This window comes from Rhinolophus ferrumequinum, chromosome 12, assembly GCF_004115265.2.
Source record: "Rhinolophus ferrumequinum isolate MPI-CBG mRhiFer1 chromosome 12, mRhiFer1_v1.p, whole genome shotgun sequence".
In the NCBI taxonomy this organism is placed as follows: domain Eukaryota; kingdom Metazoa; phylum Chordata; class Mammalia; order Chiroptera; family Rhinolophidae; genus Rhinolophus; species Rhinolophus ferrumequinum.
The window spans coordinates 76855400-76878305 of NC_046295.1; the positions used below are offsets into that span (position 1 = coordinate 76855400).

The window sequence follows — 22906 nt, forward strand, 5'->3', positions numbered from 1 at the left end:
GTGACCTGTGACAAGTCCTTCCTTCCCTCTGAGCCTCAAGTGGCCTGTCTGTGAATTGTGAAGAGTGGCCTGATGTCTGTTGACCATACGCCAGGCACTGCTTTGCAGACCTCCTCGAAGAGACCTTGTGAATGAGAAGTCGCATACCTGTTTTACAGATCAGGAAACTGTGGCTGGTTTTAAGAAGCCATGGGACCTGCCCACAGTCACACAGCCACACAGCCAATAAGTGGCAGGTCTAGGATTTGAACCCAGAGCTGTCCCCAACACCTCTGTTTTAGGGCCTCCTCCCCTTCTCCCAGCCCAGCCCAACACTGGTTTCATGGTCTGATTTATTGGTGGTGAGTATACAGGGGTGGGCCCAGGTCAGGCAGCCTGGCCACTCCCATCTGCTGCCTTCCTGCTGGGCTAGGAGGGAGGGGTCTCCATGTGACAGTTGCAGGAAGGAGCTAGGCAACCCCATCCCCAGGGTGGGTACCCCTAGGCTTTAGTACCCCCTCCCAAAGTTGTGCCAGTCCAGGTATGGATGCTGCTGGGATCAGATCCTGGCGGTTCTGGGCTGGCCACGGAGGAGGTGCTTTCGGCCGGGGTGGGCTGGGCAGAGTCTGTTTTGAGTTCTCACCTCCTGCCCAGCCCAGGTCACTGAGTGCAGGATCCGGGTGAAAATAACAGGGACTTGCTACAACAATGTGGACATACAGGGCAATGGTCTGTCTCTCCGTGGTCCTGGGCAGCCGTACCCCAGGCCCACTGAGTTTGAAGGTTCTGCAGGACGGGGTAAGGGGACCCCAAGGTGTTCCAAGCTGGTGCCCCCGCTGGCAGCAGGCCTCTGAGAGGGAGGCAGGAGGGGCGGACGCAGAAGGCACGGTCCATCCTTGGTCGAGCAGAAGGGTTGGGGTCCCGGGGTGAGTTCATGGCCAGTAGTTTCCAGCTGGTGGCTGCTTAGTCTCTCCTGCTGGGCAAGGGCTGGCTGGGTGGCCCCCAGGGCTCCTGGCTGGGTGCTACGCCATGCTGCTGGTGGAGCAGGGGGTGCTCTGGGTGCTCCCGATGCTGTGGTTGGTGCTACTGCTCTCTGAGGAGGCCGGGGCAGCCACTGCCACCACGGGCTCCCGCTTGCTGGGGGGACCTGGGGGCAGGGGCGGAGGTCAGGGCCCCGGCCAGGGTTCCCCACTCCCCCAGAGGCTTTGCCAGGCTCCCCCAGGTGGTGGTAGAGGGGTCCTGAGCACTCACGGTGGGGGCCTGGGATACTCACGCGTGTGCGAGTAGATGTACCAGAGTGCAGCGGTGAGCAGGGCCCCGATGAGGAAGGCGCCAAAAGTGATGCCCAGCACGGCGGGCAGGACAAGGGTTTTGCCTGTGCAGCCAAGGGAGGGATGGCTGTGGTCAGAACTGCTGCCTCCTCCCTGGTTCCCTACCCTGCTGTGCTGGCCAGGAGCACAGCTTTTGGTGGGAGTCCCAGCTCAGCCACTGCCCTGACCTCTCTGAATCTCAGTCTCCTCATCTAGCAAATGGGTTCATCACACCCATGTGTTGACTAAGCCATGGTTGCTATGACCGTTCACCCAGAGGGCCTAGCTAGGCTTCCTGGGCCATGCCTCTGCCTCACAAGGCTGATGGGGATACATTTTAGGGAAGATGCATGGTATAATCTGAGCAAAAAGTGAGTGGGGCCTGGGAGTCCAGAGCCTGCCCTGCCTCGCTGTGTGACCTTAGGTTAGTCCCTGCCTCTCTCTGAGCCTTATACCATGGTAGGGACCGGCCAGAGCACCTCTGAGGACTTTTCAGCTTTGCTCTTGGGTTTTCTCAAGCCTCATTCCTTCCACACGCCTGACTCCTGTGTGACTATGGGCCAGGAAGTCTCCCCTTGGACCTCTGAGTTCTATCCATGTAATGGGAATTAGCCCTGCTCTTCTGGTTGTGAGTTGTGAGTGGAGACTCAATTCTGGCCCAGGTAGGGCGGTAAAGAGGATTGTACCCGCATCTCTGTCCCCAGTGTCAGAATCTTCTGCCTGGTGGGGGCGTGGCCCTAGAGGGAACTAACAAAGAGGCTGGAAGTTTCTGGGCTGAAGGCATCCTCTACACTGGGGGCCTTAAGAAAGGTGAGGCCAGCACCACCCCATCCAGACCTGATTCTGATCCTCCAGGGAGGGCAACCAGCGGCCATGGGGATCAAGAAGAGCCAAAGGCCTGGAACGCTGTCCCCCAGGGCCGTCCCGTGCAAAGGCTCTCCATCTAGTAGACACAGCTCTGGAACCTACTCTAGGCTGCTGGGAAGCCCTTGTCCTGCCCTCCTCCCAGGGCTGCTCTCTCTGGGGTCCTCCCTGCTGTGTGTCTAGGCCCCATCTCTCTGGGCCATCGTGGTGCCCCACTCTGACCTCCGCCACTGGAACCCCAGAGAAACCCAGAGAGAGCTTACCAGGCATGCCAGGGCTGACGATGTTCAGGCGCATGGAGGCAGTCCTGTGGGCTTCCTGGGGGAGGAAGAGAGAATGGTGAGTGGCACAGCCTTCAGGAGGAAGCTCCCAGGTTTACTCCCTGGCAGGGCCTTGGCTTTGAATCCCATCTGACCACTTTCTAGCTGGGAGCCTTTGAATGAGTCCTGGGAGATCTGAGCTATGGTGGGGTGTTGGGTGGACAATCCTTGGCTGCTCCTGGAATGTCCTGTGGGTTCCTGGGAGGCCCCCAGCTCCCACGAGGAGCGCTCTGCACTGCACCCATTACCCTTGTGAACACCTTGGAAAAGTGAGCCAGGTCAGCCCAGAGGCCCACTTGGGAGTGGCCCCAGAGGCTTCTCTAGGTTCATACAACCAGGGATTCTTCTGTGTGCAAGGGCCTAGGGATGAGCATGTGAGTGTGTTCAGAGTGGGTGGTGAAGCGTAGTGACTAGTAAATGCAGAAATTGAGTCCTCTGTCATCCCGCTTCCCGGAGGTCCCGTGTTGACTGAGATCACACAGGTCGGCCCAAAGTGGCTCTGCCCCTCACCAGCCGCTCTCACATCCCGGGCTGTCAAGTCCCTTCCTGGAGACCCCTGACCCAAGACCCACCCTTGATACCAGGCCTGTCCCAGGCCCCACTCACCAGGGAATTCCTGGAGCGCAGAGATACGGTGCAGATGAGGGTGCCAGCCTTGGGCGTGGGCACCATGTAACCACGGAGAAGGAAGCTGAAGCGCGCGTCACCATGAAGGCTTGGGGACAGCAGGCTCACACAGCTGCCCTTGGCTGCCTGGCTCTGGATGAGTTCCACGGTCTCTGCTTCAGGCCCCAAATCCAGATGGCAGCTGTCCAGCTGGAGCATGAGCTCAGGGATCGATGGGGACATGCTCACCTGCATGGATTAGGAAGGGGGACGAGGCATGGACAGTTACTCTTAACCCTCCGCCCTGCATGCTCTCACGCAATAAGCTAGATTCATTCTAGAGTTCCTGCCCCGGAGCCCTGATGGTGGGACAGTAGTGGCCCGCCTGGAGGAGGAGGTTACATTCCACTCAGTGTCCCTAAGCTCTGCCGTTTCTATCTCTTCCCTCTATCATGCATCATACTGACTCCCTCCTTCCTCTGGGAAGTTCAATTCTCATCTTCTCTGTACTGATGGTGGGAAGAAAGGCTCTGAGAAACCCCGAGAGTTGGCAGGCCCGAGAGGTCAAGTCCAGTACCTGCACGAAGCCCTGCTGCCCCAGCTCGATGGTGTTGGAGGCCTGGAGGAACTGCGGGGTGAGGTAGAGTCCCAGATGTAAGGAGAAGCTTTCCATTCTGATGCACTGCACCTTTTTCTGTAGGAGTTGGGAGGGAGACTGGGTCAGTCTGGGAGGCGCCCGGCCAGGAAGGTGAGGGGTGGGGGGGACGAGCAGGAGTCATGGTCCAGAGGTGTTGCCTGACCCTCATTCTCATCTTAAAAAAAAAAAAGTAAGTGCTTTCCATGTGTCGTCTCGGTGACTGCTCATAAACACCCGCATGGGGGATCCTTTCTTATGCCACCACTTACAGACCTGAGCTTGGGGCCCAGAAAGCTTAAGTGATTTGCCCAAGGCCACACAGCCAATATGTGCTAGAACTCTCTGACTTGAGAGGCTGAGAACATAACTAAACAGTACTGCTGCCATTATACAGACAAATGGCATGCCAGGGTCAGGGCTTGAGTTTCCTGAGGACTGCCCCCTCCCAGGCCAGGAAGGGGCCCCCGGACCCCGGACCAGGTGGATTAGCATGGTGACCATCATCTCACCCGCTGTGGTGATGAGCTCGACAGGAGGTTGACAACTACCTGCAGGAACAGAGCCAAGGAGCTGGTTAGAGCCAGAAAGGACCCCAGAGGATATCCCACCCAATGCCCGCATTCTATAGGTGGGGAGACTGAGCCAACCATGGCTAACGTGAACTTGTCTTCCTACTGAGCCCCACACCCCACTTTCCCAAACGTCCCTCAGCCTGAAGATCAAGGAGGCACCTGGAGGGGACACCAATGAGGCTGGCTCTGACACCTTTCCCACCCCAGCTCTTACCTCGTTATTGACCACATTTTCTGTCACTTCCATGCCACAGTTGGAGTAGGCGCTGCGTAAGACAAATTGGTCACCTCTGTCCTCAGCCTGGCAGCTGGGGTCCCAGAAGGTCAGGCTCATGATGCTGCACCTCAAAGTCTAAGCCAGGGTTGGGGAGCGGGGGGCACCGTCAGGAGGCACCAGGCTCCCGGGGGCCTGTCCATTACACCCCAGCACCAAGGACTGATCATAACCCAGGGGTCCCACATCACAGCCATTCCTCTGCTCCCCTCCATTTTTATTAGATTTTGTCATCCTACACCATTTAAGACTTAATACTTTTCCTGAACTTGACTCGCTTTTATACTTAGCCTTGTCCTAAGCAATAAGATCTGGAACATCATAAGTTTGATTTGCTTATTGTTTTTTTTAAACATATATTAAAATAAATGTAGAACTATTAAAATTTTTTAATTCATTCAAATTCTACATATAATCATCACTCACAGCCCCAAGGGCATGCAGACCCCACCAGCATAATCCAATGTCAAAGTCATAGGATCTTAGACCTAGGGTCAGCAAACTTCCTATAAAGGACCAAATAGTAAATATGTTAATTAGGCTTCGCAGACCATAGAGGTTTCTGTTGTGAGTACCCAACTTTTCCTTCATAGCCTGAAAGCAACCATAGACAACAATATGTAAATAAGGTTGCTGCAAGAGTAATTGTGTTTTTTGCAATGATTTTTAACCTTCTAAACCATAATGATTTTTGCACCAACCTAGATGGGTGTGACTGTGCCAATAAAACTTGATTTACAGAAACAGACAGTGGGCCCTCATTTGTCAGCTCCTGTTTTAAAATGATCAAATCTTAGAATCTTTCACACTTTTAGTATCAAAGAATCTCAGCGTCTTAGAGGTGAGTGGGCTGTCAGAGGTCCTACTGGAGGCTAGCTCACTCACGTCCACTCCTCCAGAATGCGGTCCCTGATAGCTGCCGTCCCGAGCTGCCCAGCACCACTTTAGGGGACTTCAGTCCACCAAATAAAAATGGCTCCTCAGTGGGTGCAGCCGCAGTGACAGTGAGCCTGGAATTCACACCCTGCACACTGACCACATTTCATAAGTTGATGAGAGGCAGCGTGCCCCGTGTTTGGGGGTGAATCTGTTCAGACCCTTTTCTTTGTGTTTTCTTCTATACAGACATATATACTCAGAGAAAATATGTGGATTTTTTCGTATTTTTAACAAATGGCATAGGACTGTCATTCATGCTGTCGCTTAGTTTTCTCACTGAATAATAAATCATATACGCGTACGTCTTTCTATGTCATATTTATAGATCACATTCTTTTTCGTGCAGTGTAATATTCCAAAGACTGATGGGTAACAATGTACGCATCCAGGCCCCTCGGGACTGGACAGCAGTAATGCCAGCCACTGCTGGTCACTGCATCACCTCCTCTACCTCCCAGATACCTGCTGGACCAGGCACAGGCAGGGGAGGAGGGGGAGAAGGGCAGCCGACAGGTAGAGCTCCATATGGGCCCCTACACCTCACACCCCAAGAAACTTCTACACGGACTTAACCCCAGTTAAATGTCATTCTAAAACTCCCTAAGAACATGAATGACTTGTCAAGGCTCTGGCAGCAAGATTTCCTGCCTCAGAAAGTCCAGAAGAAATCACACAGGAGAAGATGGGTAGCTAGGATGGCCCAATGTTTTCAAATGTCCAAAAGGTTAAAAACCACTGTAGTCAAAACTTAAAGAACTATAACAAACTGGGAGAAATGATTTTGATAAGAATGAAGGACAGAGGGCCAAAATTTTTTCTTTATGTAAAAATCGTATTAAAATCATCAAGAAAAATACCAAGCCACAGAGATAAAGAGCCTTTGGTTATTATCAGTCACGTGAAGCCATGCCTGCACTCACTACTAATCAAAGAATGCCACATTCTACCTCCCACACTGGCAAAGTTTTTTAAACAAAAATAATAGTCGAGAGAGAGTCACAGTGCTCTCATAAATCCAGCAGTGAAAATTGGAATCGTCTTTTGGAAAATGAGTCATCAACATGTATCAAAACTTCCAGAATGTTTACTCATTTTGACCCAGCAATCTCACTAATGTGGAAATCTATCCTAAGAAAATAATCCTATGTAAAAAAAGCTTCATGTACAATGACATTTTCTGCATATTTATAATATTACAGAACTGGAAACAAGCTAAATGTCTAACAAAGGAGGAGGAGTTCATAGTGGTGTGTCAGTATGATGGACTAATATGTGCTCATTAAATGTGATACTAAATACATATGTCAAAGTTCTAAAAATACGTTAAGTGAATATAGCAAGAGACAAACAAGTGCCTCTGACATGATTCCACCATATAAGAAATACACAGAAATACACAGTGTTTGTGTCTAGACAAAAACACACCAAAATGTTGGTAGGCATTGCCTTTGGGTGGGGAGATTATTTTCTTCTTTTCTAATTTTTTAAAGAGCCTGTGTTATTTTTACAATAAATAACCTTGTTCTTGAATCAGGCAGAAATCATATTGTGTAGGTATTCTAAATGACCAACCTGCTCAGCCTGCATTTAGGATTAATAATGACGACCACCTAGTATCTACTCATTGAGCACTTACTGTGCACAATATCTAGCTCAGCGTGTCAGATCTCATTTAATTCTCACCACATGGTAGGTACCATTTTCAACTCCATTTTACAAGTGGGAAAACTGAAGCTTGCAGAGGGACGTGATCTGTCCCCCTGCCTGCGTTAGGACCCCAAGCTTCTTGGGTTAGAGGAGGGACCAGCTCCCCATGTCAGCCAGGCCAGAGAGACGGGTTCCCTTACCGAGATGAGATCTTTCTTGAGTACCAGAGTCATGATGTCATCAGAGCACTTCGGCTGGATCAAGGACATGAGCAGCTCCTGATCGCAGGTCTCCTTGGGAGGGGTGGTCTGGACAGGTGGGGGTGAGGTCTGCAGCCCACTGCCTGCAGGGTAGCAGAGGTGGGCCAGATGGTCAGTCACTGAGAGCTCACCGTGCACTAGGCACTAAGCACTTCTACAGCTAGCTACTCTCACTGTCCTGTTGCAGATGAGGAAAATGGGGCTCCCACAGGCTGATGCAACTTGCCCATCTCACACAGCTGTGTGGTGGTGTTCACCACACTGTGGCAACTGATCCAAAGAGAGGGCAAAGGAAGGCAAGAGGGCAAGGATAGGGAGCCATGTGCTCACCACAGCTGCTGGCACGCAGAGAGACCTCATTGGCCACAGGCAGCTCCACGAAGGACGCTACCACGCTGGCGTTGAGCCTCCGGGCCTCCGCCAGCAGGCCTTGTGGTGTATCTGGAAGCTCGACGCCACGGATGTTGTTCGCTGGAAAGATCTTGAAAGAGTATTCACCAGTGGTCTAAGGAGGGGGAGAGAGGTAGAGCAAGGAGCGATAGACACCATCAGGGGTCACACAACCTGGCAGGGGTGCTGCAGGGCTGGGGTGCTGGGGCAGGGCTTTGGAGAGCATTGGTGAGGCCTGCATGGGACTTTCTGGATCGCGGAGCAAGACTCACCAAGATCTGCATGTTGTGGTTGGCGTCGATGAGCCAGGACACGTAGGGTGGACCCTGCAGGATGAGCACGGCGCCGGGATCCCCCAAGGCGCATCTCAGCTCCACCTTCACAGTCACCGTCCGGGGCCTGCAGGTAAACAGACCCCAGCGTCAGCTCAGGCGGGAATGCGGGGTTGGGCGGGGCCTGACGGAGACTGGCCCAGCCCGGACAAGGCCTGGGGTCCGAGAGCAGCTGCTGCCCTATTACTTACTGGGATGTGGGCCGGAGGGATGGGCGTAGAAATGAGCAGGGCTTGAGCTCATAGAGGAAGGGAGACTAGACTATTACTAGCTGGCCGGGGGCGGGGCTGAGGCTTGGACGGGGCGGGGCTTAGTGGAGGAGGGTGCCGACGGGGCGGGGCCTGGCCCAGGGGCGTACCCCCTTACCTGGGCTCCGGGCCCGGCAGGACCCTGAGGATGTGCACCTCCTTGTGGCCGGCCACACCTTCCAAGCGGCAGCCCTGGACCAAGGCCTTGGTGCGTGGCGTCCATTCGAGAGTGTGGCCCATGTCCATGAGGGGTTCGGGACTGCAGGAGGATGGTGACCTGGGGGCTGCGGAAACAAGCGCACCTCAGTCCCCTCCTTGAGCAGCCTGGCACCTAACACAGAGGCCCACACTTACCCACAGTAAAGGTGGGGCAGGCAGGATGGAGCAGCAAAGAAGTGGGGGGCAGGGGAGGCCCTGGGCTCCAATCTCCCCTCCACCACTTACTACTGCCAGTGGTTCAGGGCAAGTCCACCTCCCCCCACCCCACCCCACACACTGCCTCTGTTTCCTTATCTGTCAACACAGGGTTTATATAAGATGCGAACCATGGCACATGTTAGGGACAAAAGCCTCTAGCACCTCACTCCCATGTGTATCTAATAACCTGACATTACATAATTTATTTATCAGTATACATGTTTATTGTCATCTCCCCACCACAGGGTCAGCTGCAAGAGGGCAGGGTCTGGGTCTGTGCCCACAGAGTCCCCAAATGTCTAGCATAGGGCTTGGCACATAGTACGTGCACAATAAAAAATACGAAAGTACTGTTTTTGTAGGTCAAAAAAACTGACAAGTAGCAATTTTACTTGGTTCAATCTAATACTTGGTGAACGAGTAATTACTGCTCCAATAAAGCACTGACTTGCTATGTGTGACTTGGGCAAATTACGTCCCCTCTTGGAGCCTTAGTGTCCACATCTGATGAATGGGCCAGAGGAATTCAGATTCCTCCAGTCCTGAGCCCAGAGAGGCTGCCGGGGAAGCTGACCTTGGTCCAGATGCAGAAAGATATTTTGGGGGTCATTCAGCTCGGCGGTAGAGGTAATGGCGCCCCTTGTACGTGCCCAGTTGAGGACCTGGATCTTGGTAGTGAAGACCGGCAGTTGTGTGACATTGACTCCTGAGATCTTTTGAAAGGTGACCAGGCTGGGGTCCTGCGGAGACACGAGGAGGCTGAGGGCGCTGTTCCTGGGTCTGAGTCCCCTGTCCCATACAGGAGGTCAGGAGGTAATTTGGGGAGGCAGCTGTTTGGCTGAGCAGAGGCAGCCAGGGCTGGGCGTGCTGAGGCCGGCAGACCTGAAGTCAGCCCCGAGCCCCCTAACGAGGGTCTGCCCGTCTCCCTTCCACACCTGGAGGTCTGGGTGGATACACATCCATGTTCATCACCTGTCCAAAATCGCCCCCACCCCTCATACTCATACTCATTCAACCCACACTCGTGACAGCAGGTGGCTACTATCTGTTTCCCCCAGACTTTATGGGTCTATGAGAGAAAACGTCTGCCTTGCCCATCCCTGCATGATGCTCGACACATAGTAGGACTGAGGAACATTTGTCTGACTTTGTGCCAGGATGACACCTGGCACACAGCAGGTGCTCCCTGCACATGGGAAGGGAGGAAAGAAGAAATGGCTGAATAAATGAATTAATAAAAGACAAATAGAAATGGTTCCTTCCCTAGGGGAAATTACCATCTAGAAACTAGCCATGCATCGTCATTTGAAACAACAGAAGACAAAGAATATTATTTAATAAGAAACAAAGGAGCAGGACAGGTCCCCTGGGTGAACAGGGATGGGAATTTCTGTGGCACCAGTGCCTCACTGCCCCTATTGCCCATACCCCAGGAGAGACCCTGGTCGGCTGGGGGAAAGGAAACAAGGAAGCCTTCCTGGTAGAGGTGCTCTGTTGAAGCCAAAGGATTCAGAGGAATTTGTTGGAGCCTTGGATTCAGTTCCCTTGCATTCCCTCTCCAAAACTGGGGGCATTGAGCTGAAGCAGCATAAGGGTTTCAGGCTAGATACCCAAGGGGACTGCCTGACAGTGGCGATAGGAAAGACATCACAGAATGGCCCACCTTGAATGGGGCAGGACTTTAACAAGGCAGCAAAATGAGGAGCACCTGGGTGAGGAATCTAGCCCCCATGATGGAAGGGTTGGGGCAGTGGGGGATGGGAGGAACTTTATCCAGTCTAACCCTCAGGGTCATGGTCTGTAAAATGGGAATGTAACAGGGATTAAAAGGCAAGGCATTTGTCTGGGTCTGGCCCAGAGTCTCGCGCCCCCAGATGGACTATGGCCCCTCCGGTGGCATTCCTGCTCCAGAAGCGCAGGCCAAGGCCTAGCATGTCTCGGATGGTGCCCCCCACCCTGAGTATTCTTAGCCCAAGGGGGAAGGCCAAAGAAGGCATGGCTGCTGTGACCTTCCAGCCCTGGCGGGCATGTTTCACATTCCCTGCCTCACCCAGGACCCCACTGGGCTCAGCTCTCCTGCCTAAGTCACCTCCGGAGGGCCTGGGATGAGAAAGGAGGAGGAAGAGCCTTGACAAGACCTGGTCCCTCACAGCGCCTCGATATTTCCCCCACTGGGAACAGAGGGATGTACTGCTTGAGCTCGTCCAGCTCTGCCTTCCTGGTTGGCTTCAGGAGCTCCCTCACTCTGGGGGCTTTCGTGCTGGCCATCTCCGTCTGTGGTGTCCCTGTCACCAGTCTGGATTCTTTACCCCAATAACCCCCGAATTTATCTCTATCTCTGGGCCTGTCTCCCAGGCAGCCCTGGATCCCATCTGTCTTGGGGTCTCCAGCTCCTCTCCCCCAACTGTCCCTGGTCTCTCAGTGTCTGTCTGTCTCTCCCACAACAGGCCCACCCTCTTTCTGTTTCCATTTTTCTTTCTGTGTCTCTCTCCCCCTTGTTATCTTTGCTGTCGTCTGTCCCCCCCACCCCACGTTCTCTGGCTGTGAACAACAGCTGCTCCCAACTGGGGGTCACCTCCCAGGGCCTCCATGTAGAGGAGCCAGTGTTGACAGCCACCCCACTTCCTCCAGGCCTGAGTGCCCTCACTGTGGGTCCCTGCCAGTGACCTACTCTCTTAAAACTTGAATTATTAAAAAATAATTTTTCTCCAACATAGGCCATATTAATTAGAGCAAATCTTACAAAATAATTGTGTCTCCTAATCCCACTTCACAGCCATAACTACTATTAACATATTATTAGGTTTCCTCCTGACCCTTTTCCTCTGTTCTTAATATTTTCAAATATACGTAACTTTTTCGAAGACAGTGACAAGATTATTTTATGGGATGTCATCGGGTCCAGTTCTCCCACGGGACAGATGGGAAAACCGAGGCCATGTGAGAGCATGGAGTTGGCCATCCACCTGAATCACACCTCCAGGTTTGGACTCTACCCCAGGCCCTGCTGCCTTTGGGGTTCTTTCTGTCAGGGCCCCCAGGATTCACGAGGCAGGGCCTTCCCATGGTCAGTGCCTCAGCCTGGGCTTGGAGGTAACACACTCACGTAGGCCAGGTGGAGCGGGAATCCTGGGTTTTGCAGCTGTAGGAAGATAAACTTCTCTGTGCTTATGACCACAAGCACCTCTCGGGGCCGGGTGCCATTTTGCTTGGGCATTTGGACAGTCAGCTCCAGCTTCGACATGTCCTGTGGGGGGTCAGAGAAAGACACACACACACAGACCAGTCAGACTTGCACAGACTGTGCCACCCACATCAATACCGACAGCCCACGTACTGTCTGACGGCTTTCACACCACTCTTCCTGCCTGGCCTGTCCACCCCTGCTTCCCAGGGCCCAGCTCAGGCCTGGCCCTCAGGAGGTGCTCAGAAAATATTTATTGAATGAATGAAAGAGATTAGTCTCAGCAAATCCAAAGAGATAAAGAAAAACACGTGATGAGCCTGAACTGTATCTAACAGTCGATCAAGCTTTGTTATTTCTATTGAGCACTTGCTGTGTACCAGGCCTGCAAGCTTCTGTGTGACTCAGTATCCGGTGCACTTTCTCTGTCCATCTGAAGCAGGATCAAGGCTTCAACCCCTCCCCCAGTTTACAGTATTCCTGTTTCCTTACTATTTTTTTGTTTTAATTGGGGAACAGTGTGTTTTTCCAGGGCCCATCAGCTCCAAATTGTTGTCCTTCAATCTAGTTGTGGAGAGCGCAGCTCAGCTCCAAGTCCAGTCGCCGTTTTCAACCTTAGTTGCAGGGGGGGCGCAGCCCACCATCCCACGTGGGAATCGAACAGGCAACTTTGTTGAGAGCTCGCGCTCTAACCAACTGAGTCATCCAGCCACCCCTCCGGAAGTTCAGCAGCAGCTTGTTGTCTTCAATCTAGTTGTGGAGGGCGCAGCTCATGGGCCCATGTGGGAATCGAACCAGCAACCTTGCTGTTCAGAGCTCACACTCTAATTGACTGAGCCATCCGGCCGCCCTGCCTTACCATTTTAAAGTACTAAAATGCCCTTATTTTTGTTGATATAATCCATTATTTTGATATTTTATAAGAATGTGAAGTTGAGATCATTTATGTATTGAGCGGTACCAACTGCATTAAAAATTTTAATTGCTCACAGTGTACACATTTAGAATGCTCCCAGAACAACAACAATACTTAACACTTATGTAGTGCTTACTGTGTGCCAGGATTCTTCAAAGTGCTTTACATATTGACTCATTTAATCCTCACAAAAACCCTAAGAGGTAGGCACCATTACTAGTCTCACTGACAGATGAGGAAACAAGGCACAGAGAGGTGAAGTCATTTGCCCATGATCACCCAGCAAGTAAATATGGAGCTAGGATGTGGACCTGGGCAGGCCTCTTCTCCCAGACACTCTACAGCCCAGCCATATTTTTCTATACCTCCTTATTCCCAAGAAGAAAAAGAATCCAGCGATTCACAAAGGCAAATCTTCTACTGAAAGAATATCTGCTCTGCTCGAAGACTTTCTGAACCAGTGGGGTGTGAGCTACTACTAAACCTGAAACAGGTTTAGGCCTCAGAAGCTCTGCCAGGAATTCACAAGGACAAAGAATGGAAACCTTTTACTGAAACACAAACTCCAGCTGCTCTCAAAAGCTGGCAATCTTGACAAAGAGAAAACCTGGTCCCCCCAAATTTCCTTCAACTTATCAAAAATGAGAGAGATTTCAAGATGAAGAGATCAGTGGAAAGTTTTTAGATTTAACTTCTAATTCTCTCTTGGCCATTTCCCCAACTGATGTCACAGAGCCAGAGAGAATGTTTCAGCTGCTGGAAAAATCTGCCCAGAAATATTTCCGTTACTTCGTAATGACACCATAATCACTCTTTGTTTGTGAGTTTGTTCTTTAAAACAAAAAGAGGAAATAATATTCCATTTTCAATGTTTCACAACTTTTTTTCAGTTTAGTGAACTAGTTAAGTTGCTTATTTTTGAATAATTATTTTTATGCTAATTTGTAGTAGAATGATAAGACATGTTTGAAATTTACGTTTGTATAAGTTTACATTTTTTTGTTCATTAATGTTGTCTGATGGGTTTATAACTTTTGGGTTTTGAAACCTGTTTCATCAATTTTTAAAAATATTATGCGTTCTAAAGACTTTAAAAATTAAATACTGGATTTAATATCATATTTTGGTAAAATATGACATCTACATCTAAATATCAGAACGGACATTTTGTTCTAGGATTGTGATCACCACTTGAAATTAACAGGGGAGAAGGGAGACCCCCTTAGTGATATCAGGGAAAGCCCGGGCACAGGCGACCTACCAGAACCTTTGACAATGGACACACTCCAGCGTCTTTACCTTGAATGCGTACGTACTGTTAGCTTGAATAATATGACTGCACAACTCTGTGTATATACTAAAAAGTATATATACACTCAACTGTACACTTTAAATGGGCAGATGTTGTCTCGATAAGACTGTGAAATACACAACCATTAAATGTCAGTAATTTCACATGATTCGACTAAAGCCGTGCCTGGCCCTGTGCTGAGTGGGTTTCACGTGCTCTCACCGAAACAGGGCCAGGTGTTCTCCCATTTTACAGATGCAGCAAGTCAGACTCAGGGAGGAAAGCTGCCAAGGGAACTGCTGGGGAGTGGGGAAGTCAGGGGCCCAGGGCACGTTAGCCTGGTGCCAGAGTGGCGCCCAGAGCCCCTGGACCTGTGGGCATCTTGTCTGCCCCATCTGTGTGTCCTCACCCAGGGGAGTAGACTTTGAGACCCCACACATGGTAAACAGATGGGTCCTGTGGTTTGGAGATACCACGGCCTGCAGTGGACGAGGAGGTCCATCCCTGCCCCTCAGTGGGCACCCACAAGCCGAGAGCGCTACAGGTGACAGAGCAGAGGGGAGCTCAGCCCCTGAGTTGGGAGGCAAAAGCCCTGCGAGCATCCATACCTGCTGGTGCCCTGCAACTGTCCCTGTTCCTCTGTGCCTCAGTTTCCCTAGCTATGAAACGGGGGTAGGGCAGAGTTGGGAACCAATACTAGGTAGGGCTCTGGATAAAGGAAGTGAAAAGACAAGTGGAGGTCAGGGTCGGGTCATGCAGAGGGTGAGGGGACTAGGAGACTAGAACTTTGGGACCTCTGTTAGGACACTCAGTTCCTGTCCCAGAGCTTTCACACCAAACCACCACTCAATTGTCACCAAGTCCCTCCCTGTAGAGTTGGGGGCTGGAGTGGGGGGAGGGCTGAGGCCCAAAGAGGGGCAGTCATGGGCCAGGGCCACACAGAAAGTGGGCAGTGTGGACACTCAGGAAGACTTGAAAACGGGGTTCTCTGGGGTCTCAGCTCCCGGGACTAGCTGAGGCCAGCTGGTTACCAGAAAACCTCGTCAGGGTTTCCACAGCAAACGTTTCCATCCCGTAGCCCTGACTCATCGACCGTTCACTCACTTCACTCACACGCACACTGATTTCCCTCTTCCCTCCCAGCCTGGAGCCCAAAGGTAAGGCAAGGGGCGTCCTTGCCTCCCACCTCCAAACTCCCAGTCTTCCCAATGGCACCTGGGAATTCTGAGAGCTTAGCCGAGGCAGGCAGCCACCTCCTCACCCCCAGCTCTGAAACCTGGGCCAGCTTGTGTCACCCTGGCCCCCTCCCTGAGAAGGTGGGCGGGAGACCTAGTTTCTATTTTTGTGCCAGTGTCCCACAGATGCCATTGTTGGCCCAGCGGTCAGTGGCGGGAAGGGGGATTTCGGTGAGGAGGTCCTGAGCACTAGTAGCCACTTATAGAAAGTCGCTTCCAGCAATTCTTCTAGGAGTGGAGCCTCAGGGCTGCTTGCAGCCCCCACCCTCCTAGGGCCAGACTGGAGCCGGCCAGAACGGAGCCAGCCGTCCCTCTGTCCACCCCAGCAGACTCAGATGGTACATCCAGGCAGGGTGGCTGGGGAAGGGATCAAAGCCAGACTGACCTGAATTCAAATGTGGGCTCAGTCATTAGCCTGTGACCCTGGGTGGTCACTTCCTCTCTCTGGGCCTCAGTTTCCTGAACTAGAAAATGGGCTGAACAATATGCCCACTTCATAAACTTGTGAGGACTCAGTGAGATTCTGCCTGCAAAGTGGGTTCAGTGCCCGGCTACATACAGGGTAGCACTGCTTTCATGACCTCCGATCTCCTTGCCCATTCACCCAGAGACGCCATGGTTTGGTGGCTGGGGAGGCTGATGATACAGGTGGGCAGCACTTAGCTGGAACTGGGACACACCTCTTGTGGCATCCCCTCTCGGGCCTCAGTCTCCCCATCTGTGCAGGGAGGAGTTAGGCTCAGTGTGGCCCGTGGATTCCACCTGCCTGCTGGGGGTCCCAGCGTTTGGCATTGGAATCATGGTTTTCAGCCAGGTGGCCGCAGAGTGGGCTTCCGAAACCCCAAGAAGAGACATACTGCTTTCCCCAGCTGAGGGCCAGCCCAGGCCTTCCCCATCTCCCCATTTCGTTTGCCTATCCAAGAGGCCAGCACTGGGCCCAGCCTGGGCCTTCTGTGTTGTCAAAGCGGGAGAGGAAGAAGGCACACTGTGTCCTCCATGAACTTGGCAGAAAACAAGGCTAACACCCCCAAACAACCAGTGATGAACAACAAGTAACACTACTAACCCCTTGGGGATAGCCAACCAGTAAGTGTTTATACGCATGTATATATTTCCCCTTCCTTCCTTCCTTCCTTCTTTCCTTCCTTCCTTCCTTCCTTCCTTCCTTCCTTCCTTCCTTCCTTCCTTCCTTCCTTCTTTATTATCTACTCACCTGTCCATCCATCCATCCAATATTTATTGCCAGACGGACCCTGAACTGGACACTGGGGATACAGCAGTGAGAGAGCAAATGAAATCACTGCCATGCCCCTCCACCAAGCCTACCCCTAATATCTGCGAGGCCTGGAACAAGAGTACAAGTGGCAGCTCCTGGTCCCCAGCCCACCCCCTTCTCTTCACAAGCACTCATGTGAGAACTCAGCCTGGATTCCCAAGCTCTGCCGTGCCCACCCCCCACAAATAGTCACCTCGCTACCCTTTAGGTCTAGGGGAGATTACACCAGCCATGCAGTGCTCCCTCTAGAGAACAGGACAAGAAAGAGACCCATGCCACTGTGGGAGGAGGCGCTGCGCATTGGGGCAGGGAACTCTGGAGTCCTGGGTACCCACAGCATGGACCAGGGGGAAGGGTGTAGGTTCCAGGAGGGCACTGTGGGTGAGAGATGCAACTGAAAGAGGGGCCACTGATTGTGGGGCCCTGGGCAGGATCCCCCCTTGCCCAGGTCTGAGGGCACCACCGCCTTCCATAGCCCTTCACAGTCTCTCAGGACATTCTGGGGGAGTCCAGGGCCCGTGCCACTCTCCCTCTGCCTGAGCAGCCCTGCCTGCCCCTCTGGCCAGGAGTGAGTCAGTGCAAGAGCCCAGCAGGCTCCAATGGATGGGTGGGGGTATCGTCGGCTCCCTGAGTTTACCCAGAAGTGGGGTGAATCACCAGCTGCCCCAGCTCTGGCCCAGCTGACTGGGGTTTGTTAGAAGGACAGCAAGCAGATCGGTGCAATCGGCCTGACGGGAATCACTGAGACACCAGGCCGGTTTCCTGTCTCTGCGGGTCAGGATGTGACCCTCAGCCCCCTCCCGGAATCCAGGCTCCGGCTGGCCCTTTGGGGACCCAGTGAGATAGAGTTCTGGCCCAGCGGCCCCCTCTTCTGTCTGCAAATCTCCCCAACACACACCCCGAACCTCTCTTCTTGAGGCTCTTGGCTGCCACAGCTCATCTGCCGCCCACTCACAGGAAATCTGAGGATTCAGAGGCCACGCAGGGATGGATGGGAAAGCCGTGTCTCTGTGCCAGCACTTGAAGAAGGCAGACATATGTCGGGAGGGATTGGACTGATTACTGAGACAGCCGCCACCCACGCTACCGCTGCCAGCTCATGCAGTGCCCTCTGCCTGGAATGCCCTCGACCCCCTCTCCATCCGGCTAGACACTGGGAGCTGTTTCCCTAATGCCCCTTTCCCTCCACGATCAGGGCTGACGGCCCCCTGGACTTACTTCCCTCCTAGTGCTGATTCCATCATTCAATACTGGGCCTGCTGATGGCCATGTCTGCCTCTCCTGGCCTGGGAGTGGCCCAAGGACAGGGGCCGGGTCTGCTTTCTCTCTGCACCATCAGTGCCCAACACAAGCTGGACACAGGGCAGGCACCTGCCGATGACTGGTTGAGGGGTACTGTCGGGCCATGGACCCCATTCTTAGGGGCTGTCTAGGTAGGAAGGTGCCCCATTCTTAGGGGCTGTCTAGGTAGGAAGGTGCCTCCCAGGGAGACCACAGGTCCTTCAGTGTCACAGCAGTAGGGTCTGGTCAGAGCATGGGCTTGACCCTTAGGTCAGGGAGGCCAGGAACACTCGGGGGCGTGGAGTGGGGAGGGCTCCATCAGGCTGGACCTCAGCTGGCCCCTGTGAAAATACATTCACAGCCCCTGCATCAGCTACCTGGTAGCAATAATCTTTGGAAATCAAATTAGTTGGCTGATGTGAGGATGTTCTATATATACATTGTAGCATGCCTGGTGAAATAAGGGTATTTACCGGGGAGCCCGGAGCCCGAAGAGGAGCTGTTACAAAAACAACAAGCACAGCTCCCAGACGTGGAGCAGTCGCTCTGGGTAGGCCCGCACTCAGTATTTTTTCTGCACTATCCCATTGGATTCTCACAGTTCCCTGGGACGCAGGGACTATCATCTCTATGTTTCCCATGGGAAAACCAAGGCTTGAAGAGGTGGCCCAAAGTCATGCTGCCATGAGTGGGGAAGCCAAAGTTCAATGTGAAGGCTGTCTGCCTCCAGAGCCCATCTTCTTAACCCCTACATCCAGGTCACGTAGCAGTGCATTCATTCATTCATTCACTCACTCACACATTCAATAGTTACTTGGTATATGTCAGGCCCTGGCCCAGATTCTGACACTCTGTAATTCTTTGGTGAGTCCTGAGTGCAAGAAACGTGTGTCTATTGGAGAGTGGGGAGAAGGAGCCCCCTCAGCTTGCCAGGCACTGTACAAGGTGCTGGCCAGTGAAAGGTCCAGGACTGGAGCCCTAGTCTACAGAACCCCAGCTCTCTCCAGCACCCCTTCAAACAAACATGCTTGACAGTCCTGGAGCTGGCAGCCTGGCTCCTTGAATGCAAAGCCAGACGTTCCATGGACTGAGTTGTCTGGAAGAGGCAGAGTGACAGGGAGATTCTGTTGTCATGAGTTTTAGGATGATGGAGTTACAGTGGCACCCTGCTATGCCCCTGAAAATCCTCCAATGATTGTCACCGCCCACAGAATAAAGATCAAACTCCTTAATAAGATGACAGGGCCTTTTCCATCTCCCCAGCTCTCCCCCAAGGTAACCTGTAAGCTCCTGCCACAGCGAACCACAGGCTGACCCCAACTGCGGCCCACTTCCCTACCTGTGCGTTCACTTTATCTTCTGTTCCTTCCCTCAGTGAGCTCCTGGCCGTCCTCACTGTTGTTGCTTCCTCCAGGAAGCCCCACCTAATCCCACAGCAGCTGGGGTACCCCTGCCCTGTGCTGCCTAAGGAGGCACCAATCACTTAGACCCTGGCTGTCTGTCTACACATCAGCCTCCCACAGACCGGGGTACTGGGCAGGGGCCCTTTCTCTGACTGGCCCACAGTTGAGTGATTAGGGTGGGGGGATCCCAGTCACCCAGAAGAGGCGCAGAGACCCAAACATCAGAGCAAACAAAATGAACTTATAGAGGGCAATCTTATTTTCTAGATCATCACCAAAATTGAAAAAAATTACAATGGCTATGAAAACCATATAACGTGTGTTTGGCGCTATCTATGGTTTTGGGATTATCAAGGCCCACAGTCCTCATGGCAGGCAAGGCGGTGGGGAGCAGGCCCCCCGATATTGGTGGTCTGGGCACTGTCTTATCACTGCACAAACACAGGGCAACTTAACAGTTTCAGGGGCAAGTTGGCCACAAGTTTACCCTGAGCTGACACCACTAAATCGCTATCAGGACCCGAGTCCATAGCAGCCAGGTGTGGTCACCAGCCCAGGCGGGCCAGACGCTGCCTGAACCCTGAAATCCACTGGGGAGCCAGGTGACAGCCTGGCTTGGAGTCCCTGGCGATCTAGTGTGAATTCTGGCCTAGAGTGTGTTGCTTCACCTCTCTAGGCCGGCCTCAGTTTCCTCCTCTGAAAAGTGGGGGTAATAACAGATGCTGCTAGATGGCAGGCTTAACATATATTAATGTGTTTAACTCACTTTCTGGCACATAGTAGGCCTAGCACAGTACCTAGCACACAGTAAGCGCTCAGTAAATGTGTTTTTTTTAAAGAGGAATTTAAACTAAGTGGTGGACCTCGGGAGGGTTCTCGGGGGAAGAATAGTCTCCGAGGCTGGCATTGCTGGCTTCCAGTCTCTGAAGGGCTGCTTACCAGGTCACAGATGTTCAGTAGGGGACATTCCAGGGAGGGAGACTTGGACTCAACTGAGGGAAGCACTTTCTCAAAGTCAAAGCTGCCTAGTGGGGAGCTGTGTCTGCTGAGAAGTGACTGCTGAGCTCCCCATCATAGGACATACATGCACAACAGCTCACCTGGTCTGCTCCACCGCCCACCTGGCTCTACTTGGTTGCCAACCAAACCCAGCCCTTCCCACCTGGGACTTGTGGCGGCATCCAGAAGATGGTGGCCCCAAGGCTGGCCCCAGAAGTGCCAACCTTTATAGGGCTGTGAGTTGTCCATGTCACCCTCCTGGGAGGGGCCCTGGCGAGGCCTTAGCCCACTGCTCAGGGCCAGCCACAAGGAAGGCTCCCCTTAGCCCATTGGCCCTGGGCCTATCTCTGGGTCCCTCCCCGACGCTGCCATCAGGCACTCACCTTTGGGAACTTCAGGAACAAGATGTGGACTTCAGTGGTAGCATTGGGGACATGAGCCACGCAGCCCTCAGAAACCTGGGTTGTGATATATGTCACCTCAGGGTCCACAGGCTGTAAGTCACAATAGACTGTTTCTGCAAGACCTGTTGGGGAAACACAGCCGGAGTGAGGACCAAATAAGAGTAAGGTGGTGACAATTACTCCCACTTTATTGATGCCTACTGCGTGCTTGGCACTGACTGAGGGCTTTATTCGCCTCTTCACAGCTACCCCACGAGGTGGATGTCATTATATCCATTCCACAGATGAAGAAACTGAGACTCAGAAAGGAACAATCTCTTGCCCAAAGTCACAGTGCTGCTAGGTGAAAGGTTGATAGATAAAAAGCAGGCACCCAGTTAAATGTGAACAGATGAAAAATGAATAATTTTTAAAGTATAAGTTTATCCCAAATATTTCATGGGACATACTTATACTAAAATTTTTTTCATTGTTTATCTGAAATTGAAATTTAACTGGGTGTCATACAGGGTCTCTAGTCCCACTCCCCGCACAAGAACACAGGACACAGCTAGGCCAAAAAGGAACACTTACGGAGCCATAGATAGGGGAGTCACACCACTATATTCTCGCTGGCGGCTGGGTTGGAGACACAGGGAGCAGGCCCCACACGATGTACAACCCATTGTCCGATTCTCTGCTAACCAACCAATCCCCCAGCGTAACCAGGGCACTTATATTAGTGGCTAATGGTTAACCAGTAACAACTGATGGCCACCCAGCCACAGCGGATGGCCATCTGATTACAGCTGATGGCCATCTAATAACCGAGCCAGCACCTTTGCACGTGAGGCCGAGAGCCTGGCAACTGCTCTCTGGGGCTCTGTCCCCACATGGGTCATCCTATATTATATTTGCTGCAACCGGCAACCTTCACTGTGTGGCAGGACCCACATGTTCACGTACCCAATCCCCCAAGCTGGTTAACTCCAAAGTAAGGCAACAGCTGAGATCAGAAGACAAAACTTCCCTTCCTGAGCCCCAAGGAGGCTGGGAGGAATGGGCCAAGGAGCGTTTAGAGAGCCAGTGAGCCCAAAGGGTAGCCCAGGTTTGGAGGGCGACTGTCGGAGTAGGCCACGGAGCGGCCTCTGTGCTGCCCGGAAACGCGGGTCCTGAGGGAAGGGAATGGAATTTCACCCTGACCCAGTGAGGAGGAAGAGGAAATGAGGCCCCTACACCTCGTCCTAAGGAATGTGCCAGGGAAAGGGGGGGTGCTCCGGAGGAGGGAAGGAGGACAGGGAAGGGGAGACTGTTTGGAAGTTTGTGTCTCCATCTTGTCGCGCTCACTTCCTGTTTTCTTGGAGATCAAAGATGGGTGCGGAGGGACTGGCTGCATGGCTAGCTGACGCCAGCTCAGAGAAGGGGGGTAGGGAGGCTTCTTCTGAATCCCAGGCTATTGGGCGGTCTTTTGCCCAACCCGGACTTCTTTGCCACCTTTCCGCCGCCTTGTTGGGCTCAGGACCACCAGAGGTCAGGGAAGGACTGCCCTGGCCATGCAACACTAGCCGCCAGCAACCCCTTGGGACGGATAAGCTCAGAACAAGAACATTTCGCCACCATGAGGGCCCAGGCCTTACCAGTTCTTGCCCTGGTCCTGTCCTATGTCCCAGGGACTTCAGAGTGCTTGGGTAAGACGGCATTTTGGTTAAAAGCAAGGTCTCTGGAGGCAGGCTGACCTGGGTTTGAATCCCAGTCCTAACACTTACTAGCTATGTGGCCTTAGTGAATGATTTTACCACTTTGGGCTTCAGTTTCCTTGTCTGTACAAGGACAGTAAGAATAGAACCCACACAACCTTTAGAGGTTCTTGGGAGGACTCTATGAGAAAGGGCATCTGGTAGTTCTTCTCATCACAATTATTTGATTGATTTCAGTCACGTGAGAAGAATTGACTATCTACGGGGGCGGGGGAGGGCGCTGAAGTGGTGAGATGGGACAGCCTGCAGGTGAGGGATCTCTGAGGGGGTCTGATGTCTCAGGCCAGCTGACTCCCTCACCCCAGTAGACTCAAGCGCTGGCACAATGTCCTGCTGTCCCGGCCCCTTGAAAACTCAGCAAGCCCCTCAGAGCTCTTCACCCTCTC

The 22906-nt window shown here is 52.6% G+C and overlaps 1 protein-coding gene across 1 annotated transcript in view; it reads right to left on the reverse strand.

Moving 5' to 3' along the window:
* Positions 1–314: 314 nt before the first annotated feature.
* ENG (endoglin) overlaps positions 315–22906 on the reverse strand; it is a 28740-nt gene continuing 6148 nt past the window's right edge. The window contains exons 2-15 of the mRNA XM_033122532.1: positions 20764–20906; positions 11902–12042; positions 9370–9535; positions 8497–8662; positions 8071–8197; positions 7739–7913; positions 7349–7491; positions 4503–4640; positions 4226–4264; positions 3657–3773; positions 3080–3328; positions 2417–2471; positions 1253–1354; positions 315–1126 (exon numbers count right to left, since the gene is read on the reverse strand). Coding sequence (XP_032978423.1) covers positions 1002–1126; positions 1253–1354; positions 2417–2471; positions 3080–3328; positions 3657–3773; positions 4226–4264; positions 4503–4640; positions 7349–7491; positions 7739–7913; positions 8071–8197; positions 8497–8662; positions 9370–9535; positions 11902–12042; positions 20764–20906 — 1886 coding nt within the window. The 3' untranslated portion in view covers positions 315–1001. The remainder of the gene's footprint in view (positions 1127–1252; positions 1355–2416; positions 2472–3079; positions 3329–3656; positions 3774–4225; positions 4265–4502; positions 4641–7348; positions 7492–7738; positions 7914–8070; positions 8198–8496; positions 8663–9369; positions 9536–11901; positions 12043–20763; positions 20907–22906) is intronic.